Source organism: Apiospora aurea, assembly GCF_038362705.1.
Source record: "Apiospora aurea strain CBS 24483 chromosome Unknown utg000006l_segment0_segment0, whole genome shotgun sequence".
NCBI classification, from domain to species: Eukaryota; Fungi; Ascomycota; class Sordariomycetes; order Amphisphaeriales; family Apiosporaceae; genus Apiospora; species Apiospora aurea.
Window position 1 is genome coordinate 2,602,380 of NW_027117393.1, and position 17,288 is coordinate 2,619,667.

The 17,288-nt window shown below is 53.7% G+C and overlaps 4 protein-coding genes across 4 annotated transcripts; 1 reads left to right on the top strand and 3 right to left on the bottom strand.

Moving 5' to 3' along the window:
- Positions 1-414: 414 nt before the first annotated feature.
- Positions 415-2,024, bottom strand: PG986_009385 (uncharacterized protein; the record flags this gene model as incomplete). The annotated part of the gene is given in 5 exon segments (XM_066845607.1): positions 415-523; positions 604-971; positions 991-1,560; positions 1,627-1,863; positions 1,947-2,024. The coding sequence occupies 5 exon segments, from the start codon at positions 2,022-2,024 to the stop codon at positions 415-417; spliced, it is 1,362 nt and encodes a 453-aa protein (XP_066698005.1).
- Positions 2,025-6,217: 4,193 nt separating this feature from the next.
- On the bottom strand, positions 6,218-9,138 carry PG986_009386 (fungal specific transcription factor domain-containing protein; the record flags this gene model as incomplete). The annotated part of the gene is made up of 4 exons (XM_066845608.1): positions 6,218-7,035; positions 7,177-8,002; positions 8,059-8,771; positions 8,814-9,138. The coding sequence occupies 4 exons, from the start codon at positions 9,136-9,138 to the stop codon at positions 6,218-6,220; spliced, it is 2,682 nt and encodes an 893-aa protein (XP_066698006.1).
- Positions 9,139-10,482: 1,344 nt separating this feature from the next.
- On the bottom strand, positions 10,483-11,622 carry PG986_009387 (orotidine 5'-phosphate decarboxylase; the record flags this gene model as incomplete). The annotated part of the gene is made up of 1 exon (XM_066845609.1): positions 10,483-11,622. The coding sequence occupies one exon, from the start codon at positions 11,620-11,622 to the stop codon at positions 10,483-10,485; it is 1,140 nt and encodes a 379-aa protein (XP_066698007.1).
- Positions 11,623-15,703: 4,081 nt separating this feature from the next.
- PG986_009388 (CDP-alcohol phosphatidyltransferase) lies at positions 15,704-16,857 on the top strand (the record flags this gene model as incomplete). Its single annotated transcript, XM_066845610.1, has 3 exons — positions 15,704-15,911; positions 16,009-16,385; positions 16,459-16,857. 3 exons carry the CDS (start codon positions 15,704-15,706, stop codon positions 16,855-16,857), a joined length of 984 nt encoding a protein of 327 aa, XP_066698008.1.
- Between the last annotated feature and the right edge of the window lie 431 nt (positions 16,858-17,288).

The following is a 17,288-nucleotide window of genomic DNA, read 5'->3' on the forward strand; positions in this document are numbered from 1 at the left end:
ATAATGTTCACAGTCTTACCTTCAGGGGCCTGCTTGGATTGTTTAGGCACATTCTTTGGTCCCAAGAGCGAGACCGCGACTTGAAGGGAAGGGGTTTAAAATGCACACCAGGAAAACCCACTTGCAAGAAACAGCAACAAGCTTAATCTACATCAAATAGAAAGCAAAAACGGCGAAACCAGTGTAATTGTTTTGGATTCAAGGCCTGTCCGTTAAACGAATGCCGTAACGCATCGCAAGGATCGCAGAATCAAGTGCCGACGCTTCTTGTTACGTGTTTGCAGCAGAGTGTCACTGCCATGAGACATAAACCTATCATATCTTTCCTCCAGAAACCGCTGACCGTGAGATTTGACTTGACAACTTTTCGCCTTTGGGTTCAGCAAACAGGAAGTAGAGAAAAAAAGTTGCTTTTTACTCGTACGAAGCAAAAGGCTTCTTCATGGTTTTAAGCTTCGTTCCAGGGGGATGCTCATGAGGATGGAACTTGCAGTACGGATGCACACACACGCCGTTAACAACACTCGGGCACTGCGAGAAACAGAAAAGTCAGTAAGGTTTAGGACATTCCAAGAAACAGCCAGGGGCAACGCACATGATGACCGTAAATGCAGTTCTCCACTTCGCAATCCTGACCATTCGTGCAGGGGTTCAGGCGAGCCAGATGGGATATGGCTTTCAGCTCCTCCCCCGTTGGGCTTGTAGTCATGCTCGAAACAGCATTGATCGCCCTTTGAGCACGGCCCGCGAAGGTAGTGGTTATTGCAAAGCTTGTCGTTGTCTTTTCGTTTCTTGATGCGGTCGAGAACAGTTTGGTCAATATTGAGCGGAGGGTCAATGCCACGAGCGCCGGGGTTCCAGGGTGGCTGGGCCGGCACCGACTTGACAGTGACCGAAGTTGGGCGATTCGCCTGCACATTGGTAGATTTCGGTGCTAGAGGCAGGGTAATAGTCGGGGTCGGACTGGCTTTCTGAGTAACAGTCGCGTACGATATGCTCTGCAGGGGTGTAGAAGCAACCGAGCCAGGGGGAATACATGACAGGAGAGGTCCGGTCCACCAGCTTATCCGTACGGAAGAGGTCATCGAAATTGACGACGTTAGCGCCGGTGGCGATAATCTCTCTGACCGTCGGAAAGCCTTCCAGGATGGTGATGCGCTTTCTGGTGTTATCATCGCGCAGAATCTCATCCAGAAAAGGGGCATACCCGGCGTCGTGGGAGACGCCCAAAAGAATTTGTTTGCAGTTGAAGTTGCGCAGATTCCAGCGGGTCGTCTCTTTTATCTTGGAGTCGGCTCGCTCTTTTCCGTGGCCGACATCGATGAAATCAAAAGAAGCCTTGGCCTGCGTGAAGCCCAACATAAAGTCACGAAGGTCGGTCTCGTTCTCGATGGTGCCATCTCGTTTCATAGCCTTGGCCAGTCCGGTCAGGTTAGCGACCACTTTGGTTATGATTTCGGTGTCATCCGCGTTGTCGCAGCGTCTCGAGATCTCTTGTCGCAACGCATAGGCGGCTTTCTTCCCACCCTCCAACCCCTGCTTGATGAGGTGTTCTTTGAACTACGAGCTCAGGTCAGCCAAACCACGGCCAAAAGAAAAAGCGCCCGGCCAATGTAGATGCCTCACAATTAATCCATCACCGTCAACCAGAACCAAGACATAAGGATTGCGCTGTTTCAACACGTTGTTATCCTGTGAAACATTTCCCAGCTGGGCCCGAAGCTCCTTCATCTGCTCCTGGAGCTCTCGTCTGGACTTGGTGGCATCTTCGTAGTCGAGTTGGGCATGGTGTAACCGAGTCTGGAGATCGTGGTTTTCTTTGCGCAGAGTACTTTCGACATGTTCACAGTGAATCATCAAGTCCTGCGATCAGCGGCTTATCAGTGTATGCTCGTCTGTAAAAACATGGGAGAGGAAGGACCCAAAATCTTCGATTGGGAAGGTACCTTTATCAAACACTCTGTCCTTTCTTTTTGGGACTGGTATTCCCGATATCGAGGTATAAAGTCCATAATGGACTCCATGGTGGCATTCATTGCGAATTTGGTGGAAGCCGCCAGCTTATCGGAAAACGGACTCGGGGGTTAGAAATCGAAGGGAAGAGCCGGGAGGCTCTGTGTCGCGATGGTTGGGACAACGAGAGGAGAGAGAGATTAAAGCAACCGGATGTACGTGACTGTGCGCCGGATTGATCAGCCGTCTGGGGTCGGTGTTTGAATTGGGCCAGAATCAGATTGGGGGATACAGTGTATGTAAGGGCGGAAGGGGGAGGGAAGACGAGGGCGCCGAAGTAATGGCACCCCGGCCGGTAATTAATTATTCGAGCCACGCCACCTCAACTTACAGACAGTGAAAGCTGGATGCTTCAACTCTACTAGTACCGGGGGCCGGTGTGTGTTACTGTGATGTGTACGATGGCTTGGGGACTGCTTGCGCGACGCAGGAAAAAACGGGACGTATCAGGCAGTTTGGGGGAGGAGTTTTGCAGCAGATATGCTTGCTTTTGCACTTTCTTGGTCGCTCCTTCCGCGCCCTGAATGTTGTCGGGGGATGATGCGCTTTCGACTTTCCGGGGTGTAGTGCGTAGTGGGGATGGTGTTTCTGCGCCCCTCGCACCTCGTCCCCACTGAAACTTTTTGGGCGGGCGGGCGGTTCTGCTGCTAGCCAGGATGGAGCTCCAGCGACGGGAAGAGAGCGGTTGCGATCAGGTCCAAAAGGCAGCCTCGGGTTGGTTTCTGGTTCTTGCTTTCTCCTGGAGCTATGTCCCTCTACTCCCTTGGCACCTACTTGGTGTCAGTATAGAGCAACAAAATGATTGCTTGAGTGTGTGTGTGCGCGCGCGCTCGTGTTTTTTTTTTTTCTGGCGTACGCAAGGTGACCGACCGAACGACCAAACCCAGGGCAGTGGATGGAAGCTTGGAAAATTCCCTAAGTTTTAACATACGCAGCGCCAAAGAAGAGTGGAGCAATGGAGCTGCAACTAAGTACTGAACGTGTCCACCATCAGAGGTACCTTCACTAGACCCTACCTACTATAACCGCCAGGGCGTAAATAGCCTACATATCGAGTTACACGTCGTTGTGAATTATTACTTCCTGTTTGCCAGTAAGTGGTATGGATGCCAGCCAGGTAGAGATGCGGTTATATTGGTGTCTAAATAAGGCTCTCTGCCTGAATATAGGCAGACGATCGGCAGCCGTTGAACGATGCAAGGAGGCGATTTTCTAATCTTGGGTTCGTTGCCTTTCGAGACATGTTGGACGCTGGACGTGGCCGTTTTTCTATTAAAAGCCTAAGCGCGTATACAGAATTGGGGCATCCCCAGGACCAACTGCATCCAAAGTCTATCCGCCATGGCGCTTGTTTCCCGAGTATCTAATGTATGTAATTTTGGATAGATTCTAATTTTCCTATTACCAGAATCAACGATCGGTCGTAAAAATAGGTAGGTAGATTGAGTGGTCTCGTTTCGTGCTCATTCATTCCAGTAACTTCCAAGTAGTAGTCGGCATCCAGCGTGCTGATCGTGAGCTACGGCAAGTGTCCCGATGGCAAGATTAGCCCAGAGTCCACACTGCCCAGTGTTGCCCGCCTAATCCACCTTTGTTTGGGGCGGCTCTCTCTCTCCACACTCCACTTTCTGTCTTTCTTTTCCCGTCTCTCCTCGTCGCTCGTCGCCCTTCGTGTCCGGCTAGCCGGCTTGGGCCTCATCGTCCATCGATTGATGATTCGAGCTGAGCATTGAAACATGAACATGGCATCGTGCAAGCCGCGAGACGCCCGACCCCCCTTGTATCACTTTCCTTTACCACCCATCCGTACATCACCTCCGACTCAACAGCAACGAGAATGTCAATTGCTAGGCTTCGAGCATTAATCAACGGGGCGTGATTCAGTATGCAGGAAGGTACCAATGAATATTTCTCCAAAGCATCAACACGTCTCCCCTCTCTTATCGAACTCATTGAAAGGTGGCTTTCTACCGTCTCACTCACCCAATGAAAAGGACGCCCTTCTGTCCCACTTACCACCGACTACTGCCGTGCGACAGCCGCAACAGCCAAGCTACCTTCACCCCTCCAATCACAGCCGCCATGGGACTGATGGAGGGTATCCTTTGTGTCCGGTGTGTCCAGAAGCCTTTCCTCCCAGACTCGCTTTCTATTGACGCACCATCTACCCTATCTGTCGGCTGACAGCAGTGGGTGGGCTGCGTTGCACCTGTGGAACATATGTAGGTACTTTTTACCAAGGCAGAATTCGGGGTCCGCTGCCGAATCATCTGTCTCTCTGTCTCTCTACTTCTCTGCCTTGGCTCTTATCGCATCCTTACCTTGCTCACTCCGAAAAGAACGATGGAGAGGGGAAAGAGAGAAAGCGCGGAACAGCTTACTACGCCTTGTCATATCGGGCGCTTGCGCATACTCAAGATATGCACCTCTGAAAAGTGCCGCACACACCATTCCCAGCTGTGTCTCCAAACATCTTCCGGTTCGGTACTTGTTGGCCTGAGGACCTCGAAGCAGCTACGTGTCCCGTCTGTTGGCAGCCTGCCACAAACAGCATCAGCGGCGGACTTGGGCTGTTGGGCACGTACAGAGTCTCTTCAATGCGATGATATATCAGTACGGCACTGCAATCGCAACCGCATCGCGACCGCGTGGCACAATCCTCTTGGTGCCAGGTCTGTCTCCATACATACACCTATCTATACGTATACGGTAATGGATAATTGCCTTGACTACTTACATACCTACTTAGATATCGCTATGCCGGCCTGACCCCGCATGTGGCATGGGGTTGCAGTAGAAATAGATGTGCTGCTGCGCCCCCTTTACTGCAGTTACACTACATCAAACCTACCCTGCCTGCCTGCCCTATCTACTACACTCCCTTGTACCTACGAATGCCGCTTGATTACATCTATTGACTCAGAGAGGGGGTGGTGACATGATCCAACCACAACCCGTAAAACAGCCCATCATCCGTGACCAAAGTCCTACGTGAATATCGTGTAATTTATCAAATGGCGCATCGTCGTATGCCACCCACTTGCAGTTCGTCAGCTGCTACTGCGAACCCAGGTTACCTGCCCAAAGAGAAGGCCTGACAGGAACGTGATCCGCATCCATCAATGCCCAAGCCCGAAACCCTGAAAAAGGCTGACACGATTGGAGCGACATCTGTTTGGAGAATATGCTGGAATATGCCCATGGATTGTATGCGGAGTCAAAGTGAAATATACCAACTACCCCTATACTGTTGCCGCCTCAAACTCAAATAGGGGTAGCTCGTACATTGTTTCCGCACATACACCCAAGAAGTCTTATAAGCTACCTGGCGACCATATGAGAGGCATGGCAAACTGCCAATGGTCGGATAACTCTTCCAATTGGACGGGTTATGACTGGCGTGGTATTAATCACACAAGTCTGTTGCGCCTACCGCCATGGATATTCCAACATGCAACATCGCATAATTGACATACATAGCTAATCGCGCCTCGGTCAACTATCCCGCCACGGGCACGATCCTGACCCAGAACGAACCCCCTTAAAACACCAAAAGTAAACCAACCTCCTCGACAAGACATTAAGTGTAGCTCATGACTCGTTTCAATTGACGTCGGTCCATCGTCGTATACTTATATGCAGCTATCCGGAATATATGGAACGGGTACGAGTCCACGGCCTCTCTCGTAGTAGATATGTACCTATGTAATATGTAAACACCGCCATGAAAGCCCAGACACAACATAACCTTGTGAGAACTTTTTGCTGCTCCTCTTCCGATTATCCTCTTTTTGGACGGTCATGGCGATGAAGATGACCACGAAGAAGTCAAGGGAGTAGTGGTTATCCAAAACCCCTCCATCCAAGCCTGGCCTGCCCCGGACTTCCGTCTTCCTTGATCGCGTCGTTCTCGGAAAGTAGATTGCGTGATGCAAGACGGGAACTCACCCCTTGTTCGGGTATGTCTTCGCTTCCCCAACTCATCAAGACCGGTCCCATCATCGATCCGATTCCGCCATCCATAGATTTCTATAGTTACGACGTGGACCGCTCTTTACCCTTATTGAAGAGTCCTTGGGCTCCTCGGGACTTGTCAGACAGGTGAGCGTCGTATACCAATACGTGTCAACTAAGGATTCCGCGACGACCGGTGCGTTCCTCCATTCCATACCAGAGGTTTCCGACTGTACCGTCGCTACCTCTTTCAATATGGCGGGAATTGATTCAACAGGTTCCATATCGTATCGTTCCCGAAATCGCCGCCAAACTGCCACGGCACCTCGTCCGCACCGGCGCCCATTCCGGCCATGGCCGCCGCCGCAGCTACCGCCTCGTCGCTTCCCGCCACTCCGTCCATGGCGGTACCCGGGTTAGAAGCAGTAGCGCCCCACATGCCTCCTCCATGTGCGCCTCCCGCGCCTACTCCGGCGGTAATGCCCGGCACCGCCCCTGCCCCGCTGACCCCGCTGCCATCGTCGCGGAACCCTTGTAGGTCGTTGTAAGCCACGTCGCCCATCGGGTACATGGGCGGTAGCGAGCTGAAGTCGAAGTCGGTCGGGAACGGCCAGTCGGACGACGCCGTAGCCGCTGCTGCCGCCGCCGCCGAGCTGTCTTGAGAGAAGAGTGCAGGGTCCGTGTTCGCCATAGTATTCGTTGGCGCCGCCGCCGCCGTGTAATCCGACGAGGACGGATAGTGTCCCGACGCAGTGGAGACAGATCCCGCAGTGGAGGGCACCGAGGGGTGATTACTCTGGTAACTACTACTGTTCGATACGGACGGCGCCGTCGTCGGCTCCGAAGACGCGGCGACCGAGCTGGAAGCGGGCGTGTTTGCCATCTCGGACGTTTTAGACCGGTTCATCCGGGCGCAAATGGCCTGCAGCTCAGGGTCGTTCTGCGGGCAGGTGAACGAGGCCGGGCAGGTTCCGTCGAGGAAGCCGTGGCCCATGGCCTTTTTCAGCCGGATGTAGATGGCGTTCAGGACACTCAATGCTGCGTGAGCCAGTCGGTTACGTGCCGCCACTGCGATGCCGAGTTAGCGAGAGCTCCGATGCCTCGGTCCCAATTAAGTAGTCATCAGATCATGCCATTTTGCCCCCGGGGTTGGGCCAGGCCTGCGAGGCCGGGCCGAATCACCAACTCCATAGCTACAATGCAACTTACTTGTCTCAAAGCGCAGAACACCCCACTGAAAATGCTGCAACGCACTGCTGAGCAACTCGGGGTGTTCCTTGGGGAATAAAATATAGATGCTTGCCACCATGACAATAGCATCGAATGTGCCGAAGAACAGACTAAAGGTTTTGTACTGGTGCGGACTCAACGCGGCGAACTGGTACCGCTGCGCCTCCAGCATTGCTAAGCTCGCCTTCAACGCCTCATACCGGCTGCTCGCGCGCGTGAAGATGTACGGCCGGTGCAACGCCATGAAGTTGAACGACAGTGTCTGCGGCAGTGTTGGGCGCATCATTTTCAGCCACCAGCACTCGGGAAGATCATCGTAGCGGGTATCCGGGTTATCAAGGCGCAAAGCGGCCGGCATGCGGGCCTGTAGGTCGAGTAAGTCCTGGTGTATCTTCTCGACCTTGGAGAAGTCCTTCGGGAACGGACCCTCTTTCTCCAAATCCAGGATCTCGCGCAACGGTTTCATTATCTCAAAGGTCCAAAGGGCCCTCGTCAACGGCGTCGGAGGATCATCTTCACCACGCGGGTAGATGGGTGTTTTCCTTCTGTCTTTGGGTATCTGGGCATCTATGGGGAGGCTCCTCTTGAGTGGCCGATAGTCCACACTCGTCGGCCGGCCAAGCACGGCGCCCGTGTGGAGATCCCATACGACCAAAATCATCCATAAACGTCGTCGATGCTCAGCCTCCCACATGGCCTCCAATGATTTCTCCGTGCTATCATTCGGGTTCGGTATCGGGTCGAATTGGTCTCGATGCAAGCCAATCTCCTGGGCATCGCGAACAGCGGTACCCACTTGGTGCCACTGTCACCGTGTCAGAAAGCTGTCACTGGAAATCGCGCCCTGGGTGCTAAACTTACGGCTTCGGTAACCTGACCGGTATATTTCAAGAATCCGGCTCTCATCCACCCAGCAAGAACGGTGGACATGGTCATCTGCCTCTTCCCAAGCAATGAGAGCAATGCCATGCCGGTCTCGCTATACTCGATAGCTATGTCCTCAAACGTCATGTTTCCCGCATACTTGAGCGACGAGAACGTCTCATCCGCCTCAGTCGGGATCGCCAACAGAGCCGTGGCCAGAACCTGGAACACCAAAGCCGGCAGTGACCGCAGCGAGGGTTCTATGGCCTGAGGCCCGGCTGTGGACAGGACATTATATGGCAGGTTGTACCACGCAGCTACCTGCTCGTTGAACATGATCTCGTCGAGAGCGTAGTACATCGTGTTAAACTCCTTGAAGTATATGCTGATGAGCTGTTCCACGAACATGCGGGCGGGAAGATGCCGGATCAGACTCTTGTAACGCTCTCTCGATGCGAAGTGGTCGCCCTCCTGTGTCTCGGTCGTGATGCCGGTCAACGGTTGCCCGCTTGCGCCCTCGATTTTCTGCAGGAAGCCCAGGGTCGAGGCGCCGTTCTGCGCATAGCCAAAATCGGCGGCCTTCATGGGCATATTCTCGGCCGGCGAGCCCTGCCCGGGAATGTTGCTGATGTGGTGGCCATTTGCGGTCTTGGCGCGGTCTTGGTCCTTGGCCAGAGGTGTTCCCGTTTCGTATCGGCAGCTTCTAAGCGCTGGGGGTCAGCAAATCTGGGGGTGCTCTCTCCAAAGGTTACATAGATGTAGGTCGATAGAAGTCGATAGAGGGCGCAAGAAGAAGAATCGAACGGAATGGGGACCCACGATTCCCTTGCCGCGCGACGTGCAATTAGTGCAGGGCAGCTTGCGGTCGCATTTCTGCTTGCGCCGGTGGCATTCGGTGCAACTGATGACGATGCGCCGGCGCTTTCGGGGCGGTGGCTTAGATCCGGCCTCGTTGGCTGCGCTGCCGTTGCTGCTGTCGTGATGGTCGGCGTGGTTGTTGGCACTGCTGCTTCTGCTGCCGTGCGGCTTCACGTCGCTGGTATTGCCGTCCTCGACTGCGGACTCGGCGTCCGGCATGGTGGCTGGTTATGTCGGTCGGCCTGTCGATCGATTGTCGGGTTACAGAATGGAGCTTCGCCCGTTTTGTCCTGTCCTATCCTGCCTGCTGCTCTTTTCAACGTCGGTTCTTCCGGTCCAGTAGTGGTCAGGCACGGCGGGGACGAGGGTTCGGTCGAGGATAAAAATTAATCAATGGCAGGTATGCCTATGCGGAACTGAACAAGTCGGCTTCAAAGCATCGCAGGCGGCGACGATGACCATCGTAGGAGAGGAGGAGTCGTACTGCAAGTAATGCTTCTTTCCATCCAAGCAAGCAAGCGATCCAATAGCGAGAGATCTCTATGCAGACCATCGTCCGCATCGCCTAATCAATTGGCCCTGGAGATGAGCTCGAACATGGAAACCCAACAACCCCACCTCCCAATTCTCTAGCCCAGGCCCAGGCTTGATAGCGCCGCTTATCAATGGCACATTGATTGAATGCCTTCTGTAAGTCGGGAAGTACATGGCATACTTCGTTTGCAGCTTCTCTACAGCATCCTTCTCTCTATATACTGAACACGGTGCTTATGTATACACGGGATCTAATGGATGCCATAGCAGATGTAAGATACGAAGGCGTACGCTAAAGTGATGGTGTTGAATAAGTACCTACCTACTTACTTACATAAAGGCACGGACGGCATTGTAGAGGATGGATCCCCCAAACGAACCGGCTTCTTATTTAGAACCCAGTACTTCCATATATGTAGTAGTATACAGCCAATCCCAGGTATATCCTCAACCTGGGCACTAACTACGGCCTCCCCTCGGTCTATGCCCCAATTTGTCATGCAGGTTGTCATGGCATAGGGTTAATGAATCAGCCAGGACTCGGTACTTGCACCTCCCCAAGAAACTATTACCTTACCGTATTGCGCATGGAGAAGAGGCGGTCACTATCCGCAGCTGCATGTAACATATCAAATACTGGCTCTGGCCCCTCATCTCATTATACTAGACTCTATTATAGGTAGGTATGTAGTGTGGCAAACAAGCCAGCGGTGTGTGCTGCAGCCTTCTAGACGACCGGTTCTGTCACATTCCCTTTATGGTTCCTGCTACGTCTCGATCAGGGCATTGTTTGCAGCACGTCAGACGGGATGCATGATGGGAAAGCCGTCCAGTATGGGATAATGCTCATGACCAAGTCACCGGCGCTCCGAGTCGATTTTGTACCATGCCCGACTGTCTAAATATGTGAAGCTGTTATCCATAAGAATCCAGAACTCCAAACTCAAAAGGCCAAATTTGCAAGGTCTCGGTACTATTAGGTCTCCTGCATCCCGCCAACGTAGACAGCTGTAGCTCCCTCGTATTCAATTACTGGCTTGTCCGTTTCTGGTAGGCTGTCCAGGCCCTGTCGCGGTACCGCTTAGCTTCTGCCTGGGGGTCTCCGGCCTTGATGATGCCGCGTCCAACAATGATAATGTCTGTGCCGCAAAGGCCAACCAGCTTGGCAGGTGTGTTGTAGTTCTGGCCCAGTCCATCTCCCACAACGGCTCCGTTCTCCTCCTCGCCGTCAGGGGGCAGCTGGCAACCGGGCGTCATGTGCAGGAAGGTGTCGGTCGGGCTTGAATTCAGGCTCTCTTGCGAAACAAAACCCATGACAAAGTCATTGTGCTCCCTCGCGGCTTTTACACACGCTTGCGTATACTCCTCGTTCATGAAGTTGCCCGTGCTCGACATTTGCGCCAGGATTAAAAGGCCGCGCTCGTAAGGGGGCTCCTCGATTCCGGCGAGCACAAGCTCGTCGCCTTCGTCTATCCGGCTGCCGAATCGCGGGGAGTCGACGGGTTCAAAAGACTGCGTAACGGTGGTGATGGACACAATGCTTCCTTTTCGACCGTCGTTGTCCCGTTGGTAGGGACCTGGCGCAGCCATCTCCCTTGTACCGAGATGGCCGTTGCCCTCGTCGTTCTCGGCTCCATTCTCCTCGTCGAAGACATCGGAAACGGGGGTGCCGACAGAGACCGAGGTCTTCACTTCGTAGTTGACGCGCGACCGCCACTTGGCAGCGGCTTCTGCAAGCGCCTGTACCGCAGCTTTGCCAGGGACCATGTTGACGTTGACAATGTGGGCCCAGTCGATGATACGAGCAGTGCCGCCAGTGTACTGCATTTGCACCGTGTGTCCAATATCGCCGAATTTGCGGTCTTCGAAAATGAGGAAGCCATGCTTTCTGGCTAAGGAACCCAGCTTGGCGCCGGTGCCGGTCTGAGGGTGGTAGTCCCATCCGGTCAAAATATCGTAATGCGTTTTCAGGACAACGATTGAGGGGCCAACTTTATCGGCCAAGTGCAGCAACTCGCGGGCGGACGTAACATCGGCGCTAAGACACAGGTTGGACTGCTTCAGTTCCATGAGGCGCAACAGGTAGTTGGACAGGGGGTGCGAGGCGCCCTTCGCTCTCTCGGCGAAGGTCGCCTTGAGCGTAGGGTGTTTCGGCCGGTCGGCGCACATGGTGATGAGGTCGATCGTGTGTGGTGGTGTGGGGTTGGTTTAAGGGAACGAAGGACGGCTGAAGATATTGGAGGTCGCGAAAGCAACAGTTGTATCTGGGCTGCAGCCTTTGGGGGAGAGGCAGTAGTAGGAGTAGCAGGTAAATGTAGGTATGTATGTATGTATGGAGTAGACAGAACAGGAAAGTGCAGGCAAGTAGCGATGGTCTCGTACTTGGCGCTCCTTTTTGTTCAATAGGCACGTGTGGTTATTGGGGGGGGCAATGGACATAAAAGTCGTTTAATTTTCTGAGACGGGCGGGCCGAGAAGCAAATGGGCAGGGAAGCTGGAGGTTGGAGCAGATTAGGACAGGACTAGAAAAAAAAGAACGCCTAGGAGGCCTAGGACACCGCCTGCGAATCCGTTGCTTTCGCTACCTAGTGCTTAGCCGGGAGCTGTCGCATTAGATATGTACTGTGCCCAGTGCAGCGCTGAAAGCGGCCAGACCAGCCGCGACACCACCCAGTAGGCTCCAGAAGTGGTTCGATTTTGCTCAGCAGAAGGGCTGAGGCAGAACAAATGAGAGCAGGGCAGCCGAGCCGGTGGAGCGTCCGTGATGTCAAATTCGATCCCGCTCCAAGGGTCTAGTCATGGGACTAGACCATTTCAATTTGCAGGTACATGAGAAAAAATGGGAGATTTAGGGGATATGGCAGAATACGTGTCCCAATCCACAATTAGCAGCAGCACAGTGATATAGAGTCTTATGGGCAAGTCGCAAATGCGGTCAACGCGGATTGGGCGCAGATGGGCTAGGAGGGGGCTCTGGGGGGCTCTGGGGGGGGGCAGTGCCGCAATGCCGTCGGTCGGAATAGGAGGCGATGGCGATGGGGAGAGAAAAGGAAGGAAAAAGTGAGAAGTCGCCCGCTGGGGACGAGGGAGGGAACGAGGGAAGCAGGGCTCTTGAAAAGGACTGCACTGGACTGTCAGATTGATCAGTCGCATCGTATGCCCGTCCGACCGTCCATCTCTCTCCCTCCAAACATCCATTGATTGCCTACAAACGCCATCGCCTTGCCTTGCCTTGCATAGGGCTAACAGTAGGTACTACCTACTACTACCTGTCTGCCGTACGTGTATACTTGCCAATTCGCGATGCCTGCCCGGCCGCCCGGCCGCCTCTCCGCCTAGCCACATGCAGTGACTGAGTAGATCAGAGGTCGATCACAAAAGCCGTAGGGCATCTAGGCATGCAGACCGTTGCACATGCACCTGCAAGTCCAGTGAGTAGGGCAGAGATAAGTGGGCTCGGTTTGCTTATATGCACATGCATGGTCAAACGCTTGACGCCTACAAACGGGCCAGGGTCTTGTATCCATTGATTGACATCTCCTGTGAGCTGGATCGGTAGCTAGTAGTACATAAACAGACCCGGCAACGGCGAGCGCGCAAAAGCGCCAGTCAGGCAGAATCAGGGGAGACTGATAGACAGCAGAGAGAGGGTGTTGGACAGCCCCTCTCTGACAACACTGGACGATCGACATGAGTAAGAAAGAAACGCTGGTGGTTGGGCTCTGCATTGGTTCGTCTTCTATTGTATTGCCACGCCATGATCAACCAACGCTTGAGATGCACCTCGACATCTCGACCTCCCCAAGGTCGGAATAGTTGCGAGATACTACTCGCCACAACAGCGTGAAGCCCGATAGCCGCATATACGATTCTGGCCCAAGCAGGACATGTGTCGGAGAGGTTGTCGGCGCTAATGTTTGCCGAATTACTCGTCGCCTACGCGTAGCTCCGAGTGTCAGGCAGAGTGCCGGCGCTGGATTTCCCACCCGTATTTGTTACTATTGCATGCAAGCGGTTGGGTCCGCCCCTGTTCTCGATTCAGAATGGCATGAACCCCCTCCCTATCTTACGTCTTATGCACCCCGAACATAGTCTGAAAACTTGCCGCAATAGGCACTGCGTTATCGTATGAGATGCCTCCCCTTCGGACCCGCTATGAGACCCTGAGGATCCGATTCTCAACTCGAGCAGGCCCTCTTATGTACCCAGGCCTGTACCTTACCTCGACCGTCTGGAGCTGAGAAGGGAGCCCTGGACATGATTGATCACATCAGTTTGTCGGGCCCTTGGGGAAAGTCCAGCTTTCGGCGTAACAACCGTGTGGCGCCTCAGCGAGCTGGCGAGGGGTCTGATACGTCTAATAAGCTACTCACAGTTATGGGACGACGGAGGCTGCCGAGAACCCCCCATGGCAAGCTTGCAGCACCAATGGGCAAACCCATTTGAGAATCGATGTCTTTCAGCCCTGCGGTCTAGGCTTTGCTCGCTCGGTTGCTAGGGCCTCTTGGACCTCAGTCCATGTCGACGATCAGCAGAGGTATGGACCTCTTATGTTGCTATTCATAACCTGTTCGTTCGAGTGGGGCATGGGCGTGATTGTGCGAGTGTGAGGACTGATGGCTGTATTCTTGATTATGTACCTATATATATAACCAACCGTATGTGGTGGTGGTGATGGTGGTGAAGCTTGTCGAGCCTGTTCCTGAGACCTCCCACGCTCGACGTAGTGCCACGCATTAGATCTCTTCTCAACGTACTTCGCCATACAAGCTAGTGTACGGTAATCTGCAAATGGTATCCTGAAAAATTGCATTTTGATATGCGAAAATTCGTCCAGCGCCAAAACGGGTTCATTTGTTTTACTCGCTCAATATCTTGACAAGCCCCTGTGTATCTGCTGCAGCCGCGTGTCAAGCTTAGCGGTTTGGAGAAGTCGCGTGCCTCCAGACCGCGCCAGGCATGGACAGATTGGCTTTGGCCATTAGTGGCAGTGACAGTTGTAGAACGATGAGAACAGTCCGGTTTTTATTTTATATTCATTGATGCTCCCAGTCTCAAGAGAGACCGGTCTGTGTATGATGAAATCCAAGCAAGATGTCAATACATACATGTATGTATTGATATCGGTTTGGGTAGGTTAGGTATGGAACCGATAAGGTAAGCTGTAAGTACATACACCCAGGTGGCGCATGCAGGCAAGCTCATACTACTCAAGCTACAAGCTGGAGCTCTCGGGAAGGGACAGAGTAGATGTACCTATCAGGTCGCCAAGAGGTCTGAAATGATGTTTCCTGATGGCGTTAACGATGGCAATAGCAAGCCGATTGGTATGCAGAAAGAAGGTGCCCGTGGCTACTGTAAAGGTCCGCCGGACTTTGCTTTTCAGCGCGAGCAGCTCCTCACAGACGGAAGCCGGTGATGCCGACGATGCGTGGGGGAGGTATTGGTACATCAACACCTCATGCAGGTGGGATGGATGGAACATGTGCCAGCCTGCCTGCGTTATCTCCAAAAACACCGACGTAGTCTCCAAGCATTTCCGTCCCAGGGTTTGCTGTCCATCAGCATCATCATTATCAGCCGACAGGTGTCCATCTTTCATCTGCATCACCGTTGTTGGAAGGGAATTAATTAGACGGCATCTCGCATCGCCTCGTCCTCTATTGCAGCCGAGGAAAAAAAGACAGGCTACCTACTATCGAAATCATTCCGGGATCCCGGATCACGCCCCCCCCTTTCTGCCTTTCTCAGATTTGCGAGCGAGGGAAAACCGGAGCGGCGGGTCCCAAAATTTTGGCACTACGTAAGTTTCTGGAACAACGCGAGACGATTTCGTCAGCAGCGAGGACTTTCAGGTTCCAAGCCGTCCCCGTGGGTTGATTCGGCCACTTCGGCGTGACGTGAGTGGGTGTAAGTGGTGCAAGCTGGGCAGAAAATAATAATAATCGTAGCAGCACAGCAGTAGAACAGGTAGCTCCGCGAACATTTGAGCCCACGGTGGATTGGAACAAACCTACACACACCTAACCTACATCACATTACGCACCACTCCATTGCATCGCCGCATCTTTTCCTTCGACAGTCTTCTACGATCCCGATCCGACCTTCCTTTGCACCCTCGAATACGCCAACAACAGCCCACACCCCAGCTGGTTCCAGGTCCAGGTCCAGGTCCCGTCCTTGATCCAAATCGATGAGCCGGCCCTCGAACCCCACTTAAACCCAGCTTCCAGCAGCACTTCGCATCGTAATGTCCGTCCGACAAACCCGGCGACAGGCTGCTCTGGCTGCCGCGAACGAAGGCGACAACGAAGGCGTGAGCGCGGCCTCTTCTGCCAACGACGAAGTGCAATCGCCCATGAACGGCAGCGGCGGCGGCAGCGGCAACGGACAAGTTCGCAAGAATGCCGCCGACCACCCGCACGAGAACATCTTTCTGTTCTGGCCCAACATCATAGGTACGAAAAAACCGAGAAGCCCGGCACGGCAGCACCCAGCTCGCCCGACTGCACGCGCACGCGGCCGCAGACCAATGCTAACGCACCGCAACCACAGGCTATTCGCGCATCGTACTCGCGCTCGCGTCTCTGTACTACATGCCGCTGCACCCGCGAACCTGCTCGTTCCTCTATAGCATCTCGTGCCTGCTCGATGCCCTCGATGGCTACGCCGCACGTTACTTCGAACAATCGACCCGATTCGGTGCCGTGCTGGACATGGTGACAGATCGATGCACTACCTCGTGCTTGCTAGTCTTCTTGGCTTCTGCCTTTCCGCGATGGTCGCTCATCTTCCAGGGTCTGATCTCGCTGGATCTGGCGAGCCACTACATGCACATGTATGCGACCTTGGCTATGGGCGGTTCGGGAACAAGCCACAAGTCCGTTGAAAAGTCGCGAAGCTGGCTGTTGAACCTGTATTATACCAACAAGGTGCGCAAATCCACAGGCTGGCTCTCTCTGCCTCAAAACCATGGGTACAATCCGGCTAATATGCAAACCATAGACTGTCCTCTTCGTTGCCTGCGCGCTCAACGAGCTCTTCTTCATCGCCCTCTACCTACTTTCTTTCTCCTCGCCCCTACTTTCTCCTCAGCTCCTCGAACACGTCGGCGAGCACAAGGCATCCGCCATTCAGCACGGCGCCGAAGTTAACAGCTCGGTCCTCAAGCAGCTGTTCACCAACCCGTACAGCGCCGGTGCACTCGAGCTGGCCCGCGCTAACAAGATGGACTCGTTCTGGCCGTGGGTCATCGCAGGTGTCAGCTTCCCCGTCATGGCTATTAAGCAGTTCCTCAACATCGTGCAGCTGGTCAAGGCCAGCAAATGGTTGGCCGAGGGCGATGTAGAGGCGCGACGAGCCGCTGGATTGCCACGACCGAAGAAGGCCAAGAAGGATTTGTGAACGATGTCTAACTCACGAGCTTGTTGAGTTGAGATGGTCAGGCACATTGCTTCCTCCGGCTAGTTTATTGGAGGCTGGTTCGATCCCAAATGGCGTTGGGGCGAAGGAATGAAGCTGTGTGTCACAGGAGGCAGATATGTCAGCTCGTTCAAAGACCCGGCATCCTCCCAGGGTTCGGGACTCCTAGGGATTGGGCGTTGGATATCTCCGATAGAGGGAGATAAATATGTCAATGGATACTTGTACGATGAAGTATAGGAGCACTGGCAAAGTGGTTGATATGTCCATACAGTGGCTATGGACCAAGGTGCGGAAAGTCGCAGCCATGAGAGGGTCGCATTTGGAGCGGGCGTCACCATAGATGGATTTGACATTAACAGTTGTTCCAGCGGTCATTGTTTCAATGGCCATCACAAGCAAAGGACTGAGGT